This window comes from Netta rufina, assembly GCF_964035555.1.
Source record: "Netta rufina genome assembly, chromosome: 21".
In the NCBI taxonomy this organism is placed as follows: Eukaryota; Metazoa; Chordata; class Aves; order Anseriformes; family Anatidae; genus Netta; species Netta rufina.
In genome coordinates, this window is record NC_140145.1 from 9342829 (window position 1) to 9361154 (window position 18326).

Here is an 18326-nt window from a genome sequence, read left to right on the forward strand (position 1 = left end):
ACTTATACTTTTTTTTTTTTTTTTTAATTATTATTCTCGTCGTCGTTATTGTTTGTGGGTGTACTTTCCATTTTCAGTGGTGTAGAGCTTAATTTACAGTAGAACTGGATTTGGGACCTGCCACACTCCTCAGGGTCACTGTTTCGGGCCGTTGTGCTCCAGCGTTGAGGTTTTTCGGAGCGAACTGGACGTGAGGGCCGGGTGCCCACCTGGGAGCCATGTCACCTTCACTGCCCCCTCACCACACGCGGGGTGCGCCAAGGGGAGGGTTGTCTTCTACTTTTATTTTTTTTTATTTTATTTTTTTTTTTTAATTTACGTTCTCTCACAGCCGTGACACTTAATGGTCCAAGCCGCCGTATTTATCATGACATAACAAAAAGTGATTAAGGAACAAACACTATTGCTGCCGAATGCCATAAACACTGAGTTGTACAAATTGTGATTGAGGAAACGAGAAAAAAAAAAAAAAAAGGTTTATACTTTTTAAAAAAAATAACAAAAAAAATCAAATGGAATAAATTATTCATGAAGCCTTGATTGCGGTGTTTCCTTATTTCCTCTCGGGGAGCAGGGAGGGAGAGGAAGGGGCGGGCCGAGGCCTCCCGCCCGCCGCCGCCGCTCCCCTCAGGGCCGTGACGCGATCGCTTCGCGCCGTTGGCAGCGCCCGGCTGAGGGGACCCGGGGCCGGCCGCCGCCATGGCCGAGTGCTCAGGGCTGCAGTTCGTCAGCCCCTACGCCTTCGAGGCAATGCAGAAGGTGGACGTGGTGCGCTTGGCCGCCCTGAGCGACCCCGAGCTGCGGCTGCTGCTGCCCTGCCTGGTGCGTATGGCCCTGTGCGCCCCCGCGGACCAGAGCCAGAGCTGGGCGCAGGACAAAAAGCTCATCCTGCGGCTCCTCTCGGGCGTCGAGGCGGTCAATTCCATCGTGGCCCTGCTCTCCGTCGACTTTCACGCCCTGGAGCAGGACGCCAGCAAAGAGCAGCAGCTCCGGTAACTCCCCGGGTGGCTGCCGGCGGCCTCCCTGCGGCTTTATTCGATATATTCGGGGCTTTTGGGGGCGGTCGGTACGCGCTGAGGGGCCGAGGAGCTGCCTGGGCTTTTGGCTGGGCTGTGGGGAGCACAGACCCTGGTCATTCTGCTGGTATTTTCTGAATACACCACGTTAATCCGCCTAAGTAGGTTGTCTAACGCTCTACGGGTACCACAGTCCAATCTTTAGTGCGATAGAAGAAATTCTTGAGGAATTATTGTCTTTGACCTGAAAAGCTGCCAGTGCATACAAAAGATGTGGTAACTGTTGTGTTTTAATCATCTGGTAGGCACAAGCTAGGAGGAGGCAGTGGAGAAAGCATCTTGGTGTCGCAGCTGCAGCACGGCCTGACGCTGGAGTTCGAGCATAGCGATTCGCCTCGCCGGCTCCGGCTCGTACTCAGCGAATTACTGGCAATTATGAATAAGGTAAATTTCTTCCTTTCTGGGTAATTGTGAATTTTATATTAGCAAGACAAAGAAGCCAGAAGGCTTTGTTCTTAATAAGTTGATGTACTGCCCCGTTATGTTACCACTGCTACTGCTGTTGTGAGTACACTTCTCCAGATCTTACCTGGTGCTCCAAGGCTTACAGTTTCCATTTTATCGAACAGTGGCTTGTGAGTAAACTCCTTATGAACCCAACGTCCTAGAGGAAGTCTTTCTTCCTCAGAACAAATAAGGGTAATCCTTTCTAAAGTAATATTTGTTCAGTGTATCTCATAACGTGCTTTACTCAAATATAACGCGATTTTGTGATGCATCAGTGCAGAAACTATATTTGAAAATGAAATTGTGTTCTTACTCTTATTGCAGTATGTTAGCTACCCTATTTCTCGTATTTTTTTCTTCTGTATTTTATTTTCCTTGTGTGAACTTAATGTATTTTTAGAATTCTCAGCTGTTTTTCTTCTAGAAAGAAACAATAACGCTACTTGTATTGACGTACTTCTGTTAGTAAATATTTATTACTCTAAACATTTCCTTGACTATTCGATGTTTCTAGCTATATGTTTTTGGCAGTTTTAATAGATCAAATCTATTGAATTTCAATCTAGGGAAGTCTGATCAGACAAATTGTTTCCTAAAACTTGTTCAGTGATGATAAATAATGCCTTGCAGGTGTCAGAATCAAATGGAGAATTTTTTCTCAAGTCTTCGGAGCTCTTTGAGAGTCCTGTCTATCTGGAAGAGGCAGCAGATGTTCTCTGTATTTTGCAAGCAGGTATATATATAGATATAAAAACTACAAATATATTCCATTTGTATTAATGTTGTAAGAAGTTATGAATTCAAAAGCAGTACAAACTTAAAAGAAAACAAAACTTTTTGACCTGTCATGACTGATTTAAGGTTAATCTCAGCTGTATAGCTTTTTGAAAGAGGAATAAACCACAGGTAGATTTTTTTTTTTCATTCATTGGTTTGATATGTTACTTAACAGCATATTAAATACAAGTTTTTATTTGTTTCATAGTGAAACTCTGTAACTTCTAAAATTTTTTATCCAGAGTTGCCGTCACTGTTGCCCATAGTTGATGTAGCAGAAGCTCTGTTGCATGTCAAAAATGGAGCCTGGTTCCTCTGCCTCCTGGTGGCCAATGTTCCTGATAGCTTTAATGAGGGTGAGTTAGTTTCTTCTTGTCCAGCTTAAAAATAAAGATTTGAAATAGTTTCTAGCAATGAAGTTCATTCTAGGCTAAACCATATATTCTGAGTATTTGAACTGATGAGTGCTTAGCTTATGAAATGTAATTGAATGCATTTATGCTTAGAGATGCTGATAGGCCTCCCCTTCTCATCACGTTCACTCCCCTTTTTGCAGCCTGACTTTAGACTCGCTGTGTGCATGTTGCAGCTTCTCATCTGTTGGTCACCTTTTTAAAGGCAGTGAATGACTGGGATGATGAACCTGGTCTAGCTTTGCTAATAGTACCTGTCCTTCAGATTGAGCCATATTATGATGTGAAAGATTTGTATTGACATTGCCCGTTTAGTATCCTGTACCCTGCAGTAAGATTTCAGTCTCTAGGGCTGCCAGATGCACAGGTTGTATTAGATGAAGTATAAATAATAAATGGATGATGTGTAAATCTACAAAGATGCTGTAATTTCTCAGAGGGGGAAGACCATTTCGTTGTTTGTCCTACTCAGTGTTAATCACCAGTTCTTGGAGTAGCTGCATTAATAAATCATAGTGAGCCGAACAAAATGGCTTGGCTTTGTGTTTATGGATATGTGACTTTCTGTTGGAAAGGTCAGATTTACTAACGCCTCCTGTTGGATATTTAGTCTGTAGAGGCTTGATTAAGAATGGTGAACGGCAGGATGAGGAAAGTGTTGGAGGCCGTCGTAGAACAGAAGCACTCCGTCACCTGTGTAAAATGAACCCTTCCCAAGCTCTCAGGGTCCGAGGCATGGTGGTAAGCCTGTAACTCATCTGTCATGAGACAAGACATGAATAATATTTGTCATCTTAGTGGAATGTTAAAAAGATAATAGAGCCTGGACATTTTATCTAGGTAGAGGAGTGCCATCTACCAGGTCTTGGTGTAGCTTTGACCCTGGATCACACCAAAAATGAATCTTCGGACGATGGAGTGAGTGACCTGGTGTGCTTTGTGAGTGGTTTGCTACTTGGAACAAACGCAAAGGTTCGAACTTGGTTTGGAACATTTATCCGAAATGGCCAACAGGTGAGACATACATGTGTTGCATGTTCCCCGGTAAAGAAAATTTTCTTTAAAACAAACAAATAAACAAAACCTCAGTCCTTCCCATTCTCTCTCTTTTTTTTTTTTCTTGAATTACGGAAGCTCTTCTATAATGTAGTGTCTGATAAGATTAATTTTATATTGTTGTTCTCCTCTTTTAACCTCTTACACAGAGAAAAAGAGATAATATCAGTTCTGTGCTTTGGCAAATGAGAAGGCAGCTGCTCCTGGAGCTCATGGGAATCCTTCCCACGGTTCGCAGCACACACATTGTTGAAGAAGCAGATGTTGATATGGAGCCAAATGTGTCCGTGTATTCGGGACTGAAGGAAGAGCATGTCGTGAAAGCCAGCGCATTGTTACGTCTCTATTGTGCTTTAATGGGAATAGCTGGGCTGAAGTAATGAATGTTTTAATGCTCTTTAATATGTTTTTACTCACTGTCTATCATTTTTTTTTTAACTTAAAATAATATTAATGCATGAAGTGTGTTCCTCTGTTTAATGCTGCAAAATCAGTGTTACAGATTTCATTAAAGTAAGTCTAGGCCTAAGGGTGTAGAACAGCTGAATAGTCTAGCAACGTACTTTGTATGAACTTTGAATTTCTTTTTCTCTGGTTTTACGTTTTAGAGAGCGCTAATGTAGCATCTTCATACAACATTAGTTTTGGTTTTAAGTGTGTTGTACCAATAGGCATGCTTATGGCCTGGGGAAGTTTTCTCACTGTTATCTCTTAGCAGCGATTTTTATTGGGATTCTTCAGTTCAAAGAGAAGTGCCCGTTAATCTAGATATTCGTATATTGATAGTAACTTGATAAACAGATTAAATAATAGAGAAACTTTAATCTTTAACCATTCTGATGAGGTTGGAAATCCCTGTTAAATGATCAGTGTTTTCTCCTCCCCCTTCAGACCAACTGATGAAGAAGCTGAGCAGCTCCTGCAGCTGATGACCAGCCGGCCTCCTGCAACTCCAGCTGGTGTTCGCTTCGTTTCTCTTTCCTTTTGTATGCTTCTGGCCTTCTCCACTCTTGTCAGGTACCACAATAAAGGAGGAGTTTTGTAAAGATATTACTGTTCTAATACAGCTAAGGCAATGACCTCCAGAGATGCAGTTTTTTTCTCTCCTAATTCTTTATACTAATCTCCCTACATTAGTTGAAGGGATTTATTTCACGCTGCTGTAAGTGTCTGAAACTGTGCTCTGCTCACCCACGTGCTGGTAACCAATCTTTTGAGGGGAGTATTGGCAGTAGCTTAGTTTGGAATGGTTTTTGAAGGCTAAAGTAGGCCTTACCGGTTACTTTTCCACCAAACATATTTATGACTAAATTCTTTAGGGACCTTATTCAAAAAAGTAGCAACATAGTTATTTAATGGATGTAGCTTTTTGCTGTGTGCTTTCAAGACAGGAAATTGCCTGACAGCTGGACTCTTGCCCAGACTTCGAAGTTCATGCTAAATATCAGTGCTTATCTGCTGTTTGATGCTAAGTAGACAGTGTCAGAAAGTATCCTGGTATAAGATTCCTCAAATACTCTTTTTTTTTTTTTTTTTTTTTTCCTGCTAGTAATTGTTAGTTAAACTAACTGTAATTCCTGGGAAATGGATCTTTTCTGTAATTTCTTTGTGCAGTACACCGGAACAGGAGCAACTCATGGTAATGTGGCTTAGTTGGATGATAAAGGAAGAAGCTTACTTTGAAAGGTGAGAGCAGGCTTCTTTTGTTTTTAGTGTTTCCATTATTCTCATATTTACTTATGTCTTGTTGGGAATTAACTCTTCCTCTTTGGTATCGTAGTATTTCTGGTGTGTCTGCTTCCTTTGGAGAAATGCTTCTCTTGGTAGCCATGTATTTCCACAGTAATCAGCTCAGCGCTATCATTGATTTGGTCTGCTCCACTTTGGGAATGAAGGTAAGTCCTAAGCTGTTTCTAACATACACATTTCTCTGTTAAAATTCACTTTCTTACTGTGAATTTATACTCTTATATTTACTTTAATTTTAATAAAAAAAAAACCTTGGTTTTGCTAATGTACCTGAGTAAACATATTCCCAATAAATGAGTAACTAACTTAAATTAGTTCCTCTAGAAACACATCACACTGTGCATAACACTTGGTACAGAGGAATGTTATGATAAAAGGTACCTTCAAAAAAGTTGACTTGTTGAAATCATTATTTACAAGAAATTATTTTTAAAGACGATGAACTGATGTTGTTTCCAAACTGATCTGCAAAGGTTTTATTTTAAACAGTTTAAAGAAATATCTATCTGTAATACTTAATTCACTTTTGTAAGTTATCAAGGGAGACTTGCTTCAACCAATTGTTAAGCTAGTTAGTTAGATTGCAAGATGAGGAATATATAGTCGTGAACTTGTGATGTTTGAAAATAGGGTTTGTTTTACATGTCAAGTTTAGATATGTGAATCTTTTCCTTGTACCACAATGAAGACAAATTTTAAAAAGTTAATAGTTAATAAAATAAATTTACAGAACTTATAAGAAAGCTAGAACTTAAAATTTTGTTTGTTTGTTTCAGATTGTTATAAAGCCCAGCTCTCTGAGCAGAATGAAGACAATCTTCACACAGGAGATTTTCACTGAACAGGTATTTGAAGTCTAAGCCTTTTTTTTTTCCTTTGCTTTTTTTTTCTTTCCTTTAATCGCTTTGGTTTGACCTACAAGAAGTTGCACCATCCCTGTAATGAAGAACTTTGGCCTTTTCTTTTTGTACAGCGATCTAATGTGTTTTGAACATTAGGCTGGTTTTAAATAATGGGAAAGCAAAGGAGAAAAATAGTCTAGAATTACATAAAAATATAGTAACAGGAAATTGTTTATAAATGTAGTATATTTGCTACAATTTTGCATATACTGTATTAAACTACGTGAAAGTATTCTTCAGCTACCAAACAACCAAAAATAAATAAATGCCTGAAAGGATGCGGCTGTGTAACTTTGTCACATCGTGCAGATATGTTGTGATATAGTGATATATATTTTTTTTGTGGTATTTTTCTTGGTAATTATAACTTTCTTTTAGGTTGTCACAGCCCATGCAGTTCGTGTGCCGGTTACAGGCAATCTCAGTGCCAACATTATTGGTTTTTTACCTATTCACTGCATTTACCAGCTTTTAAGAAGCCGGTCATTCACCAAGCACAAAGTATCCATTAAGGTATGATATTCATTTTATTTCTGTTCTTTGTTTTGGATGTTGACTAGGCTTTGCAGGCTTTATTTTTTTGGTAGAATTGCCTAAAAAGTTACAATATGAACAGAGTTATTAATGAATCTTACTGTCTATTACCATGCAATTTAAGAAGGGACAATGTATTAAGTTAGGATACCTAAGAATGGTCCATGTATTGAGTTAGGATACCTAGTTATATAGCTCTGTAATCCAGGATTCTGAACATAGTTAAGTTATATATAATTAGAAGGTTATCCCTGTCCTCTTTCTGTGCTAAAATTGTAGTCTGAGCAATGTTTTCAGCCAGGACAAGCTTTATTGGTAGATCTGTGTAGAGCAGAGAAGGCTCTTTTTGGATATGCAGTTTATGACTACATTCAACTCAGAACAGGTATTATACTTTCCAAAGTCAAAACCTCATTCAAATACAATTTTTTGTAACTAGTTAAAAAGGAATGTACTTGCAAACAAAGGAATTACCTGTCAGCTTTGAAACTAAACATGGTGGCATGTTTTTTTCTAGGACTGGATCTATCGGCAGCTCTGTGAAACCACCACTCCACTCCATCCTCAGCTGCTTCCTCTAATTGATGTCTACATTAACTCTATTCTTACTCCTGCATCAAAATCCAACCCAGAAGCCACAAATCAGCCTGTCACGGAACAGGAGATACTGAATGTTTTCCAGGGACTCACTGGGGTAAACAATTTGTTTGTTTCTTTCATGTACTTTCATGTCAATGTATGTGTGGTTTAGTATATTGTATACATGCTTGTTTCAGATTCTGTAAGTTGTCTTATTTTTTGTCTTTAGTCCTTACACACTCGTTGCCCTACAGTGATGGTCATATGTTTATAAGTGAGTCTTTTTAGTGCTACCTAGATTTCCAGGAGAATTGATATTTGTCCCCCTTTTACCCATTTCCTTGGGAAGTAATCAACTCACAGTATTAAAAATACAAATTAGAACACTTCTTAAAAATCATGAGTTCTTCCTAGCAGTAAAATGAATTAGAAAGAGGAATTTTTTATCTTGGATTTGTATAATTTTTGTACTGATTTGGCCTTCTTAGATCAAAAATACTAAGTCATTAAAGCACTCTAGCTGTTTTTGAAAGAAACATTTTCTTTTTGATAGAAGTGTGGGTTGCCTGGATGTATGTTGAATGAGTAGTAAATATTGACTTGTGCTGGAATCCTGGGACTACCAAGACATCAAAAATACCTTTTATGTTGGAAACTTTTAAGAAAAGAAAAAAAAAACTTCAACTTTCAGCTTGGACCTCCTATGGCTTGATATTTTTATACAAGGTTTATTACTTTATCTTTTTTCATATTTGCAGGTAAACACAAATTTTTGTTCTCAGGAATCAGGAATGCAATGTGACATTTGTTTGTGGTTTTCTATACAGGGAGAAAATACTCGTCTTACTCAGCGTTACAGCATCACAACGCAATTGCTTGTCCTCTACTATGTCCTGTCATACGAAGAAGCACTTCTGGCAAACACAAAGACACTAGGTATATGTGAACGAATCTCTGAAAAATAACAATCTAAAAATTTGATGCAACTAGAGGGATTCTTACAATAGCCAAAAATTTATGTTGCTGTCAGATTCAAGCACAGTATGAAAAGCTTAGATTCTTGTAGTAAATACAGCATTACCATAGAAATTAAGCAGATAAATTGTCTGCTAAAAAACCATAGCTGAGTAATTGGTTTTCCAGATTGAAAAAGGTCCAAGCTGGCCAAAAAGTTATTTACATTGATATAAATGTATTTCTATATTTTTATAAATATTTTTGACCATGTGATAAATCTAGAAACAATTAGCTAAGACTTCTTAATCACTTTAGATCTTCATTTGTTCATGTGTTAGCAAACTAAGCAAATCTGTTTGGGCTGGCAATTTTATAATTTTATAGTTGGCAAGGCTGAATGATCCCTTTCTATCTTTCAAATTGGGGCTTTATCAGTTGTAAAAGAACGTTGTGTACGTTACTGACTGAATTTCATTTTAATGAAAACACAGTATTTATATCTATTTTTTTTTAATGTTGAATACAAACAGTGCAGATTTGAGTATGATCTCAAAATCTGTTGGACTTGATCAAAAATAGTATGAAGATATGAAAAATCTAGATGACAGGGAAGTCTTTAAATGGAAATGTTCACAGAAATAGTTTCCTAAAGGACGTAGTTTAATGCTTTACCAGGAATGAGGTGTGCTATTAGGGGTTTTCTCTATTTTAATTGAATAATATAGAGGCTAATGCCTTACATTTTCCTTACTGATTCAGCTGGGGAAATAGATTTTTTTTTTTTTTTCACTCTGTAACTGTTATGTGTGGATTTTTTCCTATTCCCTTACAGCTGCCATGCAAAGAAAACCCAAGTCTTACTCTTCAGCGTTAATGGATCAGATTCCAATCAAGTACCTCATCCGGCAGGCCCAAGGACTGCAGCAGGAACTGGGAGGTATATCTGTGCATCAAAGTCTAATGTCGATGAAGAAAGCAAGCTAAGCTTGTTTCTAGCTCTTCTGCTGCTGGTTGTATCAAAGTGTGCTTGCCTTTTTGTTTCATTTAAACTGTGTCAATAGTAACTAGTGAAATTATAGATAAATTTAAAGAGTAACCGTGAAAGTTTGAGGAGGGTAGTTCTTTCTGGAGTAGACCTTACCTACCTAGAGTAGTTAGCATTGGAATTACCTGAGAATTTATAATTGTTTCAGGCTAAGTTTAAAAGCTACTGTAGGGTCCTCCCACCTTTCCAAAATGGAACTTCTCCTTTCTTTTGGAGGTAGGATTTCAGGCTCTAAACATGCAAGCTCATTGAACATTTTGGCAGTGATTCAGTTAAGATCTGTTGTTGAAATGGTAGGCACAAATGTGTTCAGGTGACTAATGTAACTATTTAAATCTAAAGTGTATACTTTCTTAATGCCCTTAAAGGCTTGCATTCTGCACTGTTACGCCTTCTTGCAACTAACTACCCTCACCTCTGCATCGTGGAGGACTGGATCTGTGAGGAACAGATCACGGGCACTGATGCCTTACTGAGGAGGATGCTTCTTACAAACATTGCGAAGAATCATTCTCCTAAACAGCTCCAGGAAGGTAAAAGCTTTGTTTGAAGTAAGCAATTTTCTTTCCAAACTGGTGGAAGGAATATAGTGGGTTTCGAAGTGTGTAGTCATTTAATTTCTTTATGCAAATGCAGTATGATCAAACAAAATACTCTGCTGCAAGCTCGTTAACTTAGGAGTCTTCAGGTCAAGAAGTCAGCAAAAATGTCATAAGTCCAGTTTTACCATTGTCTTTGTTTTATAGCATTTTCCATGCTGCCTGGAAATCATACCCAGCTGATGCAGATTTTAGAGCACTTAACACTTCTCTCTGCTGGTGAATTGATCCCATATGCAGAAGTATTGACATCAAATATGAATTGCTTGCTGAATGCTGGAGTCCCTCGGAGGATTCTTCAGACAGTCAATAAACTTTGGATGGTTCTTAACACTGTGATGCCGAGAAGGTAGGCTCAAAATACCATTTAGTTTGCTGTTGCGAACAGCAGGAAACAAATCCTTTTTTTTCTTATGGACTATCTAGTAAAAAAACAAACAAACAAAAAAAGCAACTTTGAAACAATCTCATTTTAGGTTATGGGTTATGACTGTTAATGCTCTGCAGCCTTCAGTAAAAATAGTCCGACAACAGAAATACACTCAGAATGATCTGATGATTGATCCTTTGATTGTACTAAGATGTGATCAGAGAGTTCATAGGTAAGCATCTCTTTTAGCTTTTTATGCTCTGCGGTACTTATATTGATACATAGTGAGTGCTGTACATAAAGGTGTCTCATAAAAAACTAAAAAGGTTCATTACTTTGAAATATTTTCAAACTAGTCTTACGAGCTTCTAAGATCCATCTTTTGCTGCACCATATTCTTGTATTAAGCTTGTTGGTCTGAGGATTGAGTGAACTGTGCACGCTGTTTGAGCATGTCATATTGTCCAGCTGAGTGTCTTGTTAAACAGCCTTACATGTAGTTCTATTTTGGAAACTGTGATTTGCACATAGATCATCCATTTTAGATTTGTGTGTGTGAATTTGTTCTAGACGTTGCAGCATGCTTAAAATGGCTGCTGCCACATGGTGGTGGTGGTGGTTGTAACTGTAGCATCCTTCCACTTCACAGTTGTCTTTTGACATCCTTCATGGACCTGTAAATATTTTCTTTTTGGGTAGTGGTTTCTGCCAGCAGGTGCTGGTTGTATGTAACAGAGGTAGATTTGCTTCATTTTTCAACTAAGTCTTTTAGCAGTGCAGAGAAATTACTTCCTGTAGCTGTCAGTGATGACAGAGGAGTATGTGTAAAGCTGCACTGTGGCTTTGATATAGAAGAACAAGCTGAGAATTTTAGTAGTAGAAATGATCATAATTGATAGCAGCAGACCAGCTTGTAAAAGTACTTCAACCCCTAGCTTTTTTCCTTTTTGTATTCTTTTTCACATCTTCTATCAGTTGTGGTTTATTTTTGCCCCTTTTGTTGTTGTTGTGTTTTTTTTTAATACCCTTCTGTTCATAATAAATGGCTAGTATCATCTTGATTTGTTCTTCATATTCTTGTTGGTATGCATCTGCCCCCCTGCCTTTTAGCAATTGAGCTGTTAATCCAATTTTCATTAGGCTTGCTACAACTGTGCTAGACTTCAAGTTTCTATTGATGACATCTTTAATGCCAACCCGTAGGAGAAATATTTAAATGTATGTCCATTCAGCCCTGGCTGCAAATTGAAAATCCCAAGCTTCTAAAACTGTCAGAGAGATTTATAATGCAATGTGATTTGAAAACCATCATGTTGGTATTGTAGAAGCAGTTGTTTAGAGCTTCTCTGCCTTATATTTTCTCCATCATTCAGATCATTATTTTGGTTTAAATTCACATATAGCAGATTTTTTTCTAGTTTCCTTTGTTTGTCAGAAGTTATTCTCTGAAGTAGCTTCTTGTTTGTGTAGAGGGTATGCATGCATATGCGTGCATGAGAGAAGAAGGACTGAGTGGCAGGACAGCAGAAAGGCTTGTACCCTTTAGTATTTTCCTGTGTTGGAGAAAGCAGCTTTAGTATGGACCAGAGTACAATCGAGTGAATCCTTTTGGAGTTCTTTTAAGTTTGTTTTTATTGTTACTATCTTATTATTCTGCTTACTGAAATGACTTTATTGTATGTGTTCCTACATTAGGAGCCCTCCTCTGATGGATATAACTTTGCACATGTTGAATGGATATCTTCTTGCATCGAAAGCTTACCTCAATGCTCACCTAAAAGAAACAGCAGAACAGGACATTAGGCCATCCCAAAATAATGCAATGGGTCCAGAAGCCCCAGAAGTTACAAGGGAAGAATTAAAAAATGCATTGCTTGCTGCTCAGGTAAGGGGGGGGAATGGATATTGAATGACATGAAGAAAGACAATTACAAAGCAAATACAGAAGTGGAAAATAAATAAAAAGGTTGTCTTTTTTTTTTTTTTAATTATTTTTAATTCTTGCATTCAGATTGTTGACTATTTTTGGGGAGTTCCTGGGTAATCCTGTTTCACAGACATTCTATTCTTACCTTTGTCTGGAAGAATGGCACATCTAGAATCCCTCGTAGAAGATGGTTTTTGAGTTAATGGAGGTTTTATACTTAAATGGGTAGCATAGTCCCCTCCAAATTATGTGAATTGCATGGTCATGAGTGTTTTTTGGCTGATCTGGATGCTTTAGGGGGCTGCTGGAGATGTATTTTGAAACAGTATGTGATTCCCTTGAAAAGATTGTTCTGACCTGTGGTTACAATAATCTGGTGGATTCAAGCTTTTGTTCAGATAATTTGTTAATGTTCTCTAGGGTTTATGATTCTGGAACTGAGTTGTGGGATTTCTTTTCCGATACAAAAACGTTCTATAGCCAGAAATTCTAGCCATTTGGCAGCCTTTAATTTCTTAAATTGTCATTACTTTGTATTTTGTTTCTTATTTCTTTTTTTTATGTGTGCTCTGTTGCTTATTTTCTTCACAGGACAGCGCTGCTGTGCAGATCCTTCTAGAGATCTGCTTACCGACAGAAGATGAGAAAACTCAGGGCAGTAATACATACAGTTTGCTAAAGAGCGTTCAGAGTACCTCAGGTCCTAAGAGTCCAGAACTAGAGGAAGAAGAAGATAGCTTGCTGTGCAATCTTCGAGAAGTCCAGTGTCTGATCTGCTGTCTGCTGCATCAAATGTATATAGCCGACCCCAACATAGTAAAACTAGTTCATTTCCAGGTCTGGTTTGCATTATTTTAGTTCTTTTCATGTTTCTTCTGGTTAGGAGAGAGCCAAGTGAAGTGGTCAAAGAATGCTGGATGCTATTGTTGTGTTCCTTACAAATTACAAAAGCACACTCCTCTTTTTCCCATCTTCCCAAATTTGTAGTACCCACATTTCCACCAAATTTCAGTGCTTTTGTTCGGTGTTGTAGCTGAGAGAGAAGCAGCTAAACTATGCCTGTTCTTCATCATTAAACACATGCTTTGTTTGTGCCTTTGCCATTATTTATGCTGAAATAGTGTGTCCATTCTAGGCCAAAGAAAACTGGCGTACTCATCTTGTAATTACTTGTTCCACATCTTGTGTGGTTTAGTGTTTTTCTGGCCATGTTCTTGAATTAATATACCCATTATTCAAAACTGTAATTTGGCTGCAAATATCAACTTCTTCTTATCTTTCCTTTTTGCTAGGGCACACTTTATCTCTTTAGAGTGGAAGGAGAAAGGATGCCCCTGCCACAGCAGCTGTAGGCCTTCACAAAAAAGAAGGGGGGGGGGAAGCTTAGCAAATTTTTTATATAAATATGTTTTTTGGTATGTGTTAAATCTCTCATTGCCAGATGGTAGTTTCTTTAAAAGCAGTTAATTTGCCTTGACCTGGAACTGATTAAGTGACTGGAAAAGTTGTAATAGTGCAGTTGTGAAATAAGCAAGTTGGGGCCTATAGTGGTGTTTGGAACACGGGGCAAGGACACAAAAGAAAAAGAATCTATGCAGCTTGGTTTAGTTTGGGGAGCAGAAAAGGAATTTATATGCAAATAATAGGTTGAGTCCTGTGGATAAAGAACTGATTCAGACCCTGGGTGTGTCACCCAGCCTACTTCATGTTGCCTTGGGGGTACAGGCCTGTTGCTTGTCTTTCTGAACAAAAGCGAGTTATATTTGTTTTGAAAAAAAGCAATAATGCAGATCTAATTTAAAACTTCAATTGAAGCAGAATTTTTAAAACACCTTGGGCATATCTGTTTTCTTTCCTTAATCCCACAGGGTTATCCGTGCGAACTTCTGGCACTGACAGTGGCGGGGATTCCATCAATGCACATCTGTCTGGATTTCATACCTGAGCTCATTGCCCAGCCTGAACTTGAAAAACAGGTACTGTGCAGTCGTCTCGTTTGGGAGTCACTGGAAGTAGTTAATGCTGATGCAGTATTGGTTAGGGGGAGAAAATAAAAGGATCACTTAAAAATAAGTCTCGTTCTAACCTGCCCAGTATATTAAGGTAGTATCGGTAGCACTTTTACCTTAGATTAAAAGCCCTCCCACCAAATCTGGGATTGTGATGACTCTGCTGACATGTGTGTGTACACTTGCTTAGGAAATGCTCATGCATTTCAATGTTACTTTCAAGAACATAAAAGCACTTTCAATAACAACTTTTTTGTATATATTGCCTATATAACAGTTGGCAGAAGTTTTGCCTTCTTAGATTTTATCTGGTACTTTATAGCTAGAGGAACTTGCATAAAGGTTTAGATTTTGAAAACCTGTTTGTTTAATGTTAAACATCTGATTTTTTGATTTTTTCTACGGCAGCATAAAAATTTCACAGTAACTATTTTTAAGATTTCTCTTGCTCTTATTTTCTGACTATAAGATGGGGAATATTTACTAACTCCTAAATTACATGAAGAGCTTGGGATTGAAATTGCAAAACAATTTATAACTTTTTGCTTATTTTTCTTTTGCCTTTTACCTACTTAACAGATATTTGCTATCCAGTTACTTTCGTATTTGTGCATCCAGTATGCACTACCTAAATCTCTCAGTGTGGCTCGTTTAGCTATCAATGTGATGGGAACCCTACTCACAGGTAAGCATTCCAGCAACTCCTTAATGCATTGGTTGTGGAAGTTAGATTTGTCTAGGTTGAATAAAATTTTGCCACAACGCCACTGTGTTAATTATGATTGTAAAAGTAACAACAATTCCTGATTGGATTATGATAATAGTTGCTTTTTTACTTACCCATTTCCTTTTCCTTTATAGTTTTAACCCAATCAAAACGCTATACCTTTTTTATGCCAACCCTGCCTTGTTTGGTGTCATTCTGTCAAGCCTTCCCTCCTTTGTATGAGGATATTATGTCTCTGCTGATACAGATTGGGCAAGTTTGTGCCTCTGATGTTGCTACACAGACAAGAGACTTTGACCCAATTATTACACGTAAGTAAAGCAGCTTATATTTCAAAGGTAACGTCATGGTCCTAGGGAGAAAATAATGTTAATATTTCAAAAGTTTAAGCTTAGTAAATGCAATATGAAATGTGCTAAAGTTAATTTGTAAATACAGAAGGGATAGGGTTCAGTGGATTTATTGTGTTGGAGAAATTAGAAGCCGAAGGGGCTGAAAGCACCCTTTTTATTAAGCTTTGTACTGCCAGCCTTTTGCTTTGTTTCCCCATTCGTATCATTGTGAGATGTATCTGTGCAAGCAAGTGTTGTCAATAGAATTTGCAGTTATAGTGCAAGGTTAAAATGTGAGCAAAGGCTTTTGGGAACAATAGGACGCTTCTGTCTCTCAGCTGAGGCATAATGGTTATATAAGTCTTCCTAGTCCATTGGAAATGCAAAGTCAAATGAGCTATCTGATGTCTTATACAGCTGTTTAAATCATTTGGTTGATTTTTAGCAAGTAATTTTGACTTTTTTTCTGTCTAACACAAACGTTCTATTCATGTGATCCTGTGTTCTCTGATGCTATTTATGTTTAAGAGATTAAGAGGGTATATAAAAAGAAACAAAGAGGCAGATATAGGTAAATGAAAAAGAAAATTTGTAGTGTCTGTAGAAATAATCTGTGGAATTCAACTGTCACTGTTTCATGTACCAGGTTTAAATTGACAATTTAATAGCATATGTTTATGTTATGGGTGTAAAATAACAACTGTATTCATTTATTTATTTATGTTTTTTTTTTTTTTAATATTTATTTTTATTTATTTTTTCAGGTCTCCAGCAACTAAAAGAGAAACCAAATGAAGTGTCAGGACTTTGTAAAGATTCACCTTACAAAAGCTGTTCAAGGGATTTTGCGAGTATGGACCCTGATGTTCAGTTATGCCAGTGTGTTGAGAGCACTATCATTGAAATAATTAACATGAGCGTAAGTGGAGTTTAGGAAGAATGCAAATGAGATTATACTGTAGCTAGTCCCGTGGCCTATGGTGCCTAAATTTGGATAGAGCTGCCAAAGTGGATCAAGGAGCTGGAGCACGAGAAATTTTTCTTTCACTGGATTCGGTTATGTCTGAACCTTCTTAAAAGAGAATAATACTTCAGGGAGACTTGTTTTGCTTTCAGTGAAAACTTTTGAGGCTGTTGTGGTGGGTAAATCATTTCCAGGGAAAGTAAGTGTGATCTTTCAGGCTTGCTTGGTTGCACACTCTGTGCAACTGTGATACAGCAATGCACCCATAAAAGGTTTCTTGACACTATGAAGTGAGTACTTAATTTATTGAGCAAATGGCAAAATGATGGTGAAGAAAAAATTGAGATTGGAAAGCTTTACTAAAATTCAAATAAATGACTGTCCAAGACGTTGCAGAGCAAAAAAGATTTAACTTTTTTTTTTTTCCCCAAACCATTGGTCGAAGTGTCAATTCATGAGATAATAATTTTAAAGGTCAGACAGCCTTCAGTGGAAGTTTGAAACTGGTCTCAAAGGAATAAAGTGAAGGATAAGCTTAAACAGAAATTAGTGTTGGAGGCGACAGTGCCAGCAGCTAAATTTCCTGTAGTGAAAGGGATGACAGATTTCAGCCATACCAAAGCAGTTCCACACAGCTCAGTGAAGAAGAAGGCTGAAGAATCCTTTGTGCTTACCGCGTGCAGTTGGTTGTTCCTTAATTTACAACTGCAGCAGTTAGCCTTGGTGGATGTTTTGTGGCGTTGCAGAAGGGTGTTTATGGTGCAATGTTCCTGAAGCTTACACAAGCTTTACGTGAGGCAGCACATGCGCCTGCAGCAAAGAAGATTGTTTGGCTGTTGTGCCAGAATTGACTGTTGTACTTCAGCACACTTGGATTGCTAAGCTTGGCAGCCCAGATTTGCTGTTTCTTGAACGACAACATCCAGGATTCTTAATTAAAATATTTTTTTGATTTAAGCCAGTTTATATTCCGGAAATAACGGTCTGATTCTTTAGTGTGACTTGAGAAAGTCTTGCATACATCTGCTTCCTGTGATGGACAGTGAGTGAGAGACACGAGTGCTGGATTGTGGAGCCTGCTTCCCAGCTGTGCGCCAGGCTCCTCGGTGTGTGATACCGTCAGGCTCCCAGGGATGGTTTTGTCATCTCCGTGTAATGTATGTAAATAATTAAAACACGTGCTGTTTTTTCCTGTCATGTGTAATTTTATATGCTGTATTTGTATTTAAATAAAAAAATAAAAATAAAAAAGACGATTTGAATCGATTTGTAGGTGCTTATACTTCTAATGTGGAAGGGATCAGCAGGCACTGATGCCGTTGTAAGAAGAGGGGCAACAAAGAGGGAGCAGAAAATGGGGGGGCAGCAAAGTGGGGGCGCAGCCAAGGCCCAACTCCAGCCCCAGGGCAGCTAGAGGAGCTGCTCGGCGTGGTTACCTAGCAACAAGGGCAACCCGGAAGCCAACACGCCCCTCCACCATTGGCTGTAGCCGTGCGGCGGCCGGGGGTGGAGCCGCTCAGTGTGCGGCTCGCCGAGTGGCGGCTCGGCGCCCTGCCCTTACAGCCCATTGGCGGGCGGGGCCGAGCCGCGCGGGAGGCGGGAAGCGGGAGGCTGCCGGGGGCGGCCTCGCCTGAGGTGAGGTACGCGCGGCCCGGGGGGGAGCGGGCAGGGGGGCGGCGGGCTCGGCGGGCGGCCCTGAGGGGGTTAAAGCGGCCCGGGGGCTCTGTGCTCTGCCCTGCTCCGCCGTGGGGCTCCCTGCGCTGTGTTCTAACCTCCCCAGGCCTCCGGTGGCTGCCGCCTTCCGCCCGCTGGCTGAGGGAAAAGCCTCTTCCCGGGCGCGGCGGCGGTTTCGGGGCCGGCCGT

At 39.0% G+C, this 18326-nt stretch overlaps 2 protein-coding genes across 2 annotated transcripts in view; both read left to right on the forward strand.

Moving 5' to 3' along the window:
- Positions 1-621: 621 nt before the first annotated feature.
- Positions 622-17714, forward strand: INTS2 (integrator complex subunit 2). Its single transcript, XM_084299631.1, has 24 exons — positions 622-992; positions 1322-1460; positions 2154-2256; positions 2543-2656; positions 3324-3454; positions 3554-3727; positions 3919-4145; positions 4661-4786; positions 5384-5455; positions 5550-5664; positions 6295-6363; positions 6799-6933; positions 7472-7648; positions 8361-8469; positions 9323-9427; positions 9904-10068; positions 10282-10483; positions 10611-10736; positions 12200-12389; positions 13023-13268; positions 14300-14407; positions 15020-15125; positions 15302-15478; positions 16264-17714. The coding sequence occupies exons 1-24, from the start codon at positions 700-702 to the stop codon at positions 16431-16433; spliced, it is 3579 nt and encodes a 1192-aa protein (XP_084155757.1). The 5' UTR covers positions 622-699; the 3' UTR covers positions 16434-17714.
- Positions 17715-18067: 353 nt separating this feature from the next.
- The window catches only part of BRIP1 (BRCA1 interacting DNA helicase 1), a gene marked incomplete at its 3' end in the record, with an annotated part of 109082 nt that continues 108823 nt past the window's right edge, over positions 18068-18326 (forward strand). The window contains exon 1 of the mRNA XM_084299376.1: positions 18068-18103. The remainder of the gene's footprint in view (positions 18104-18326) is intronic.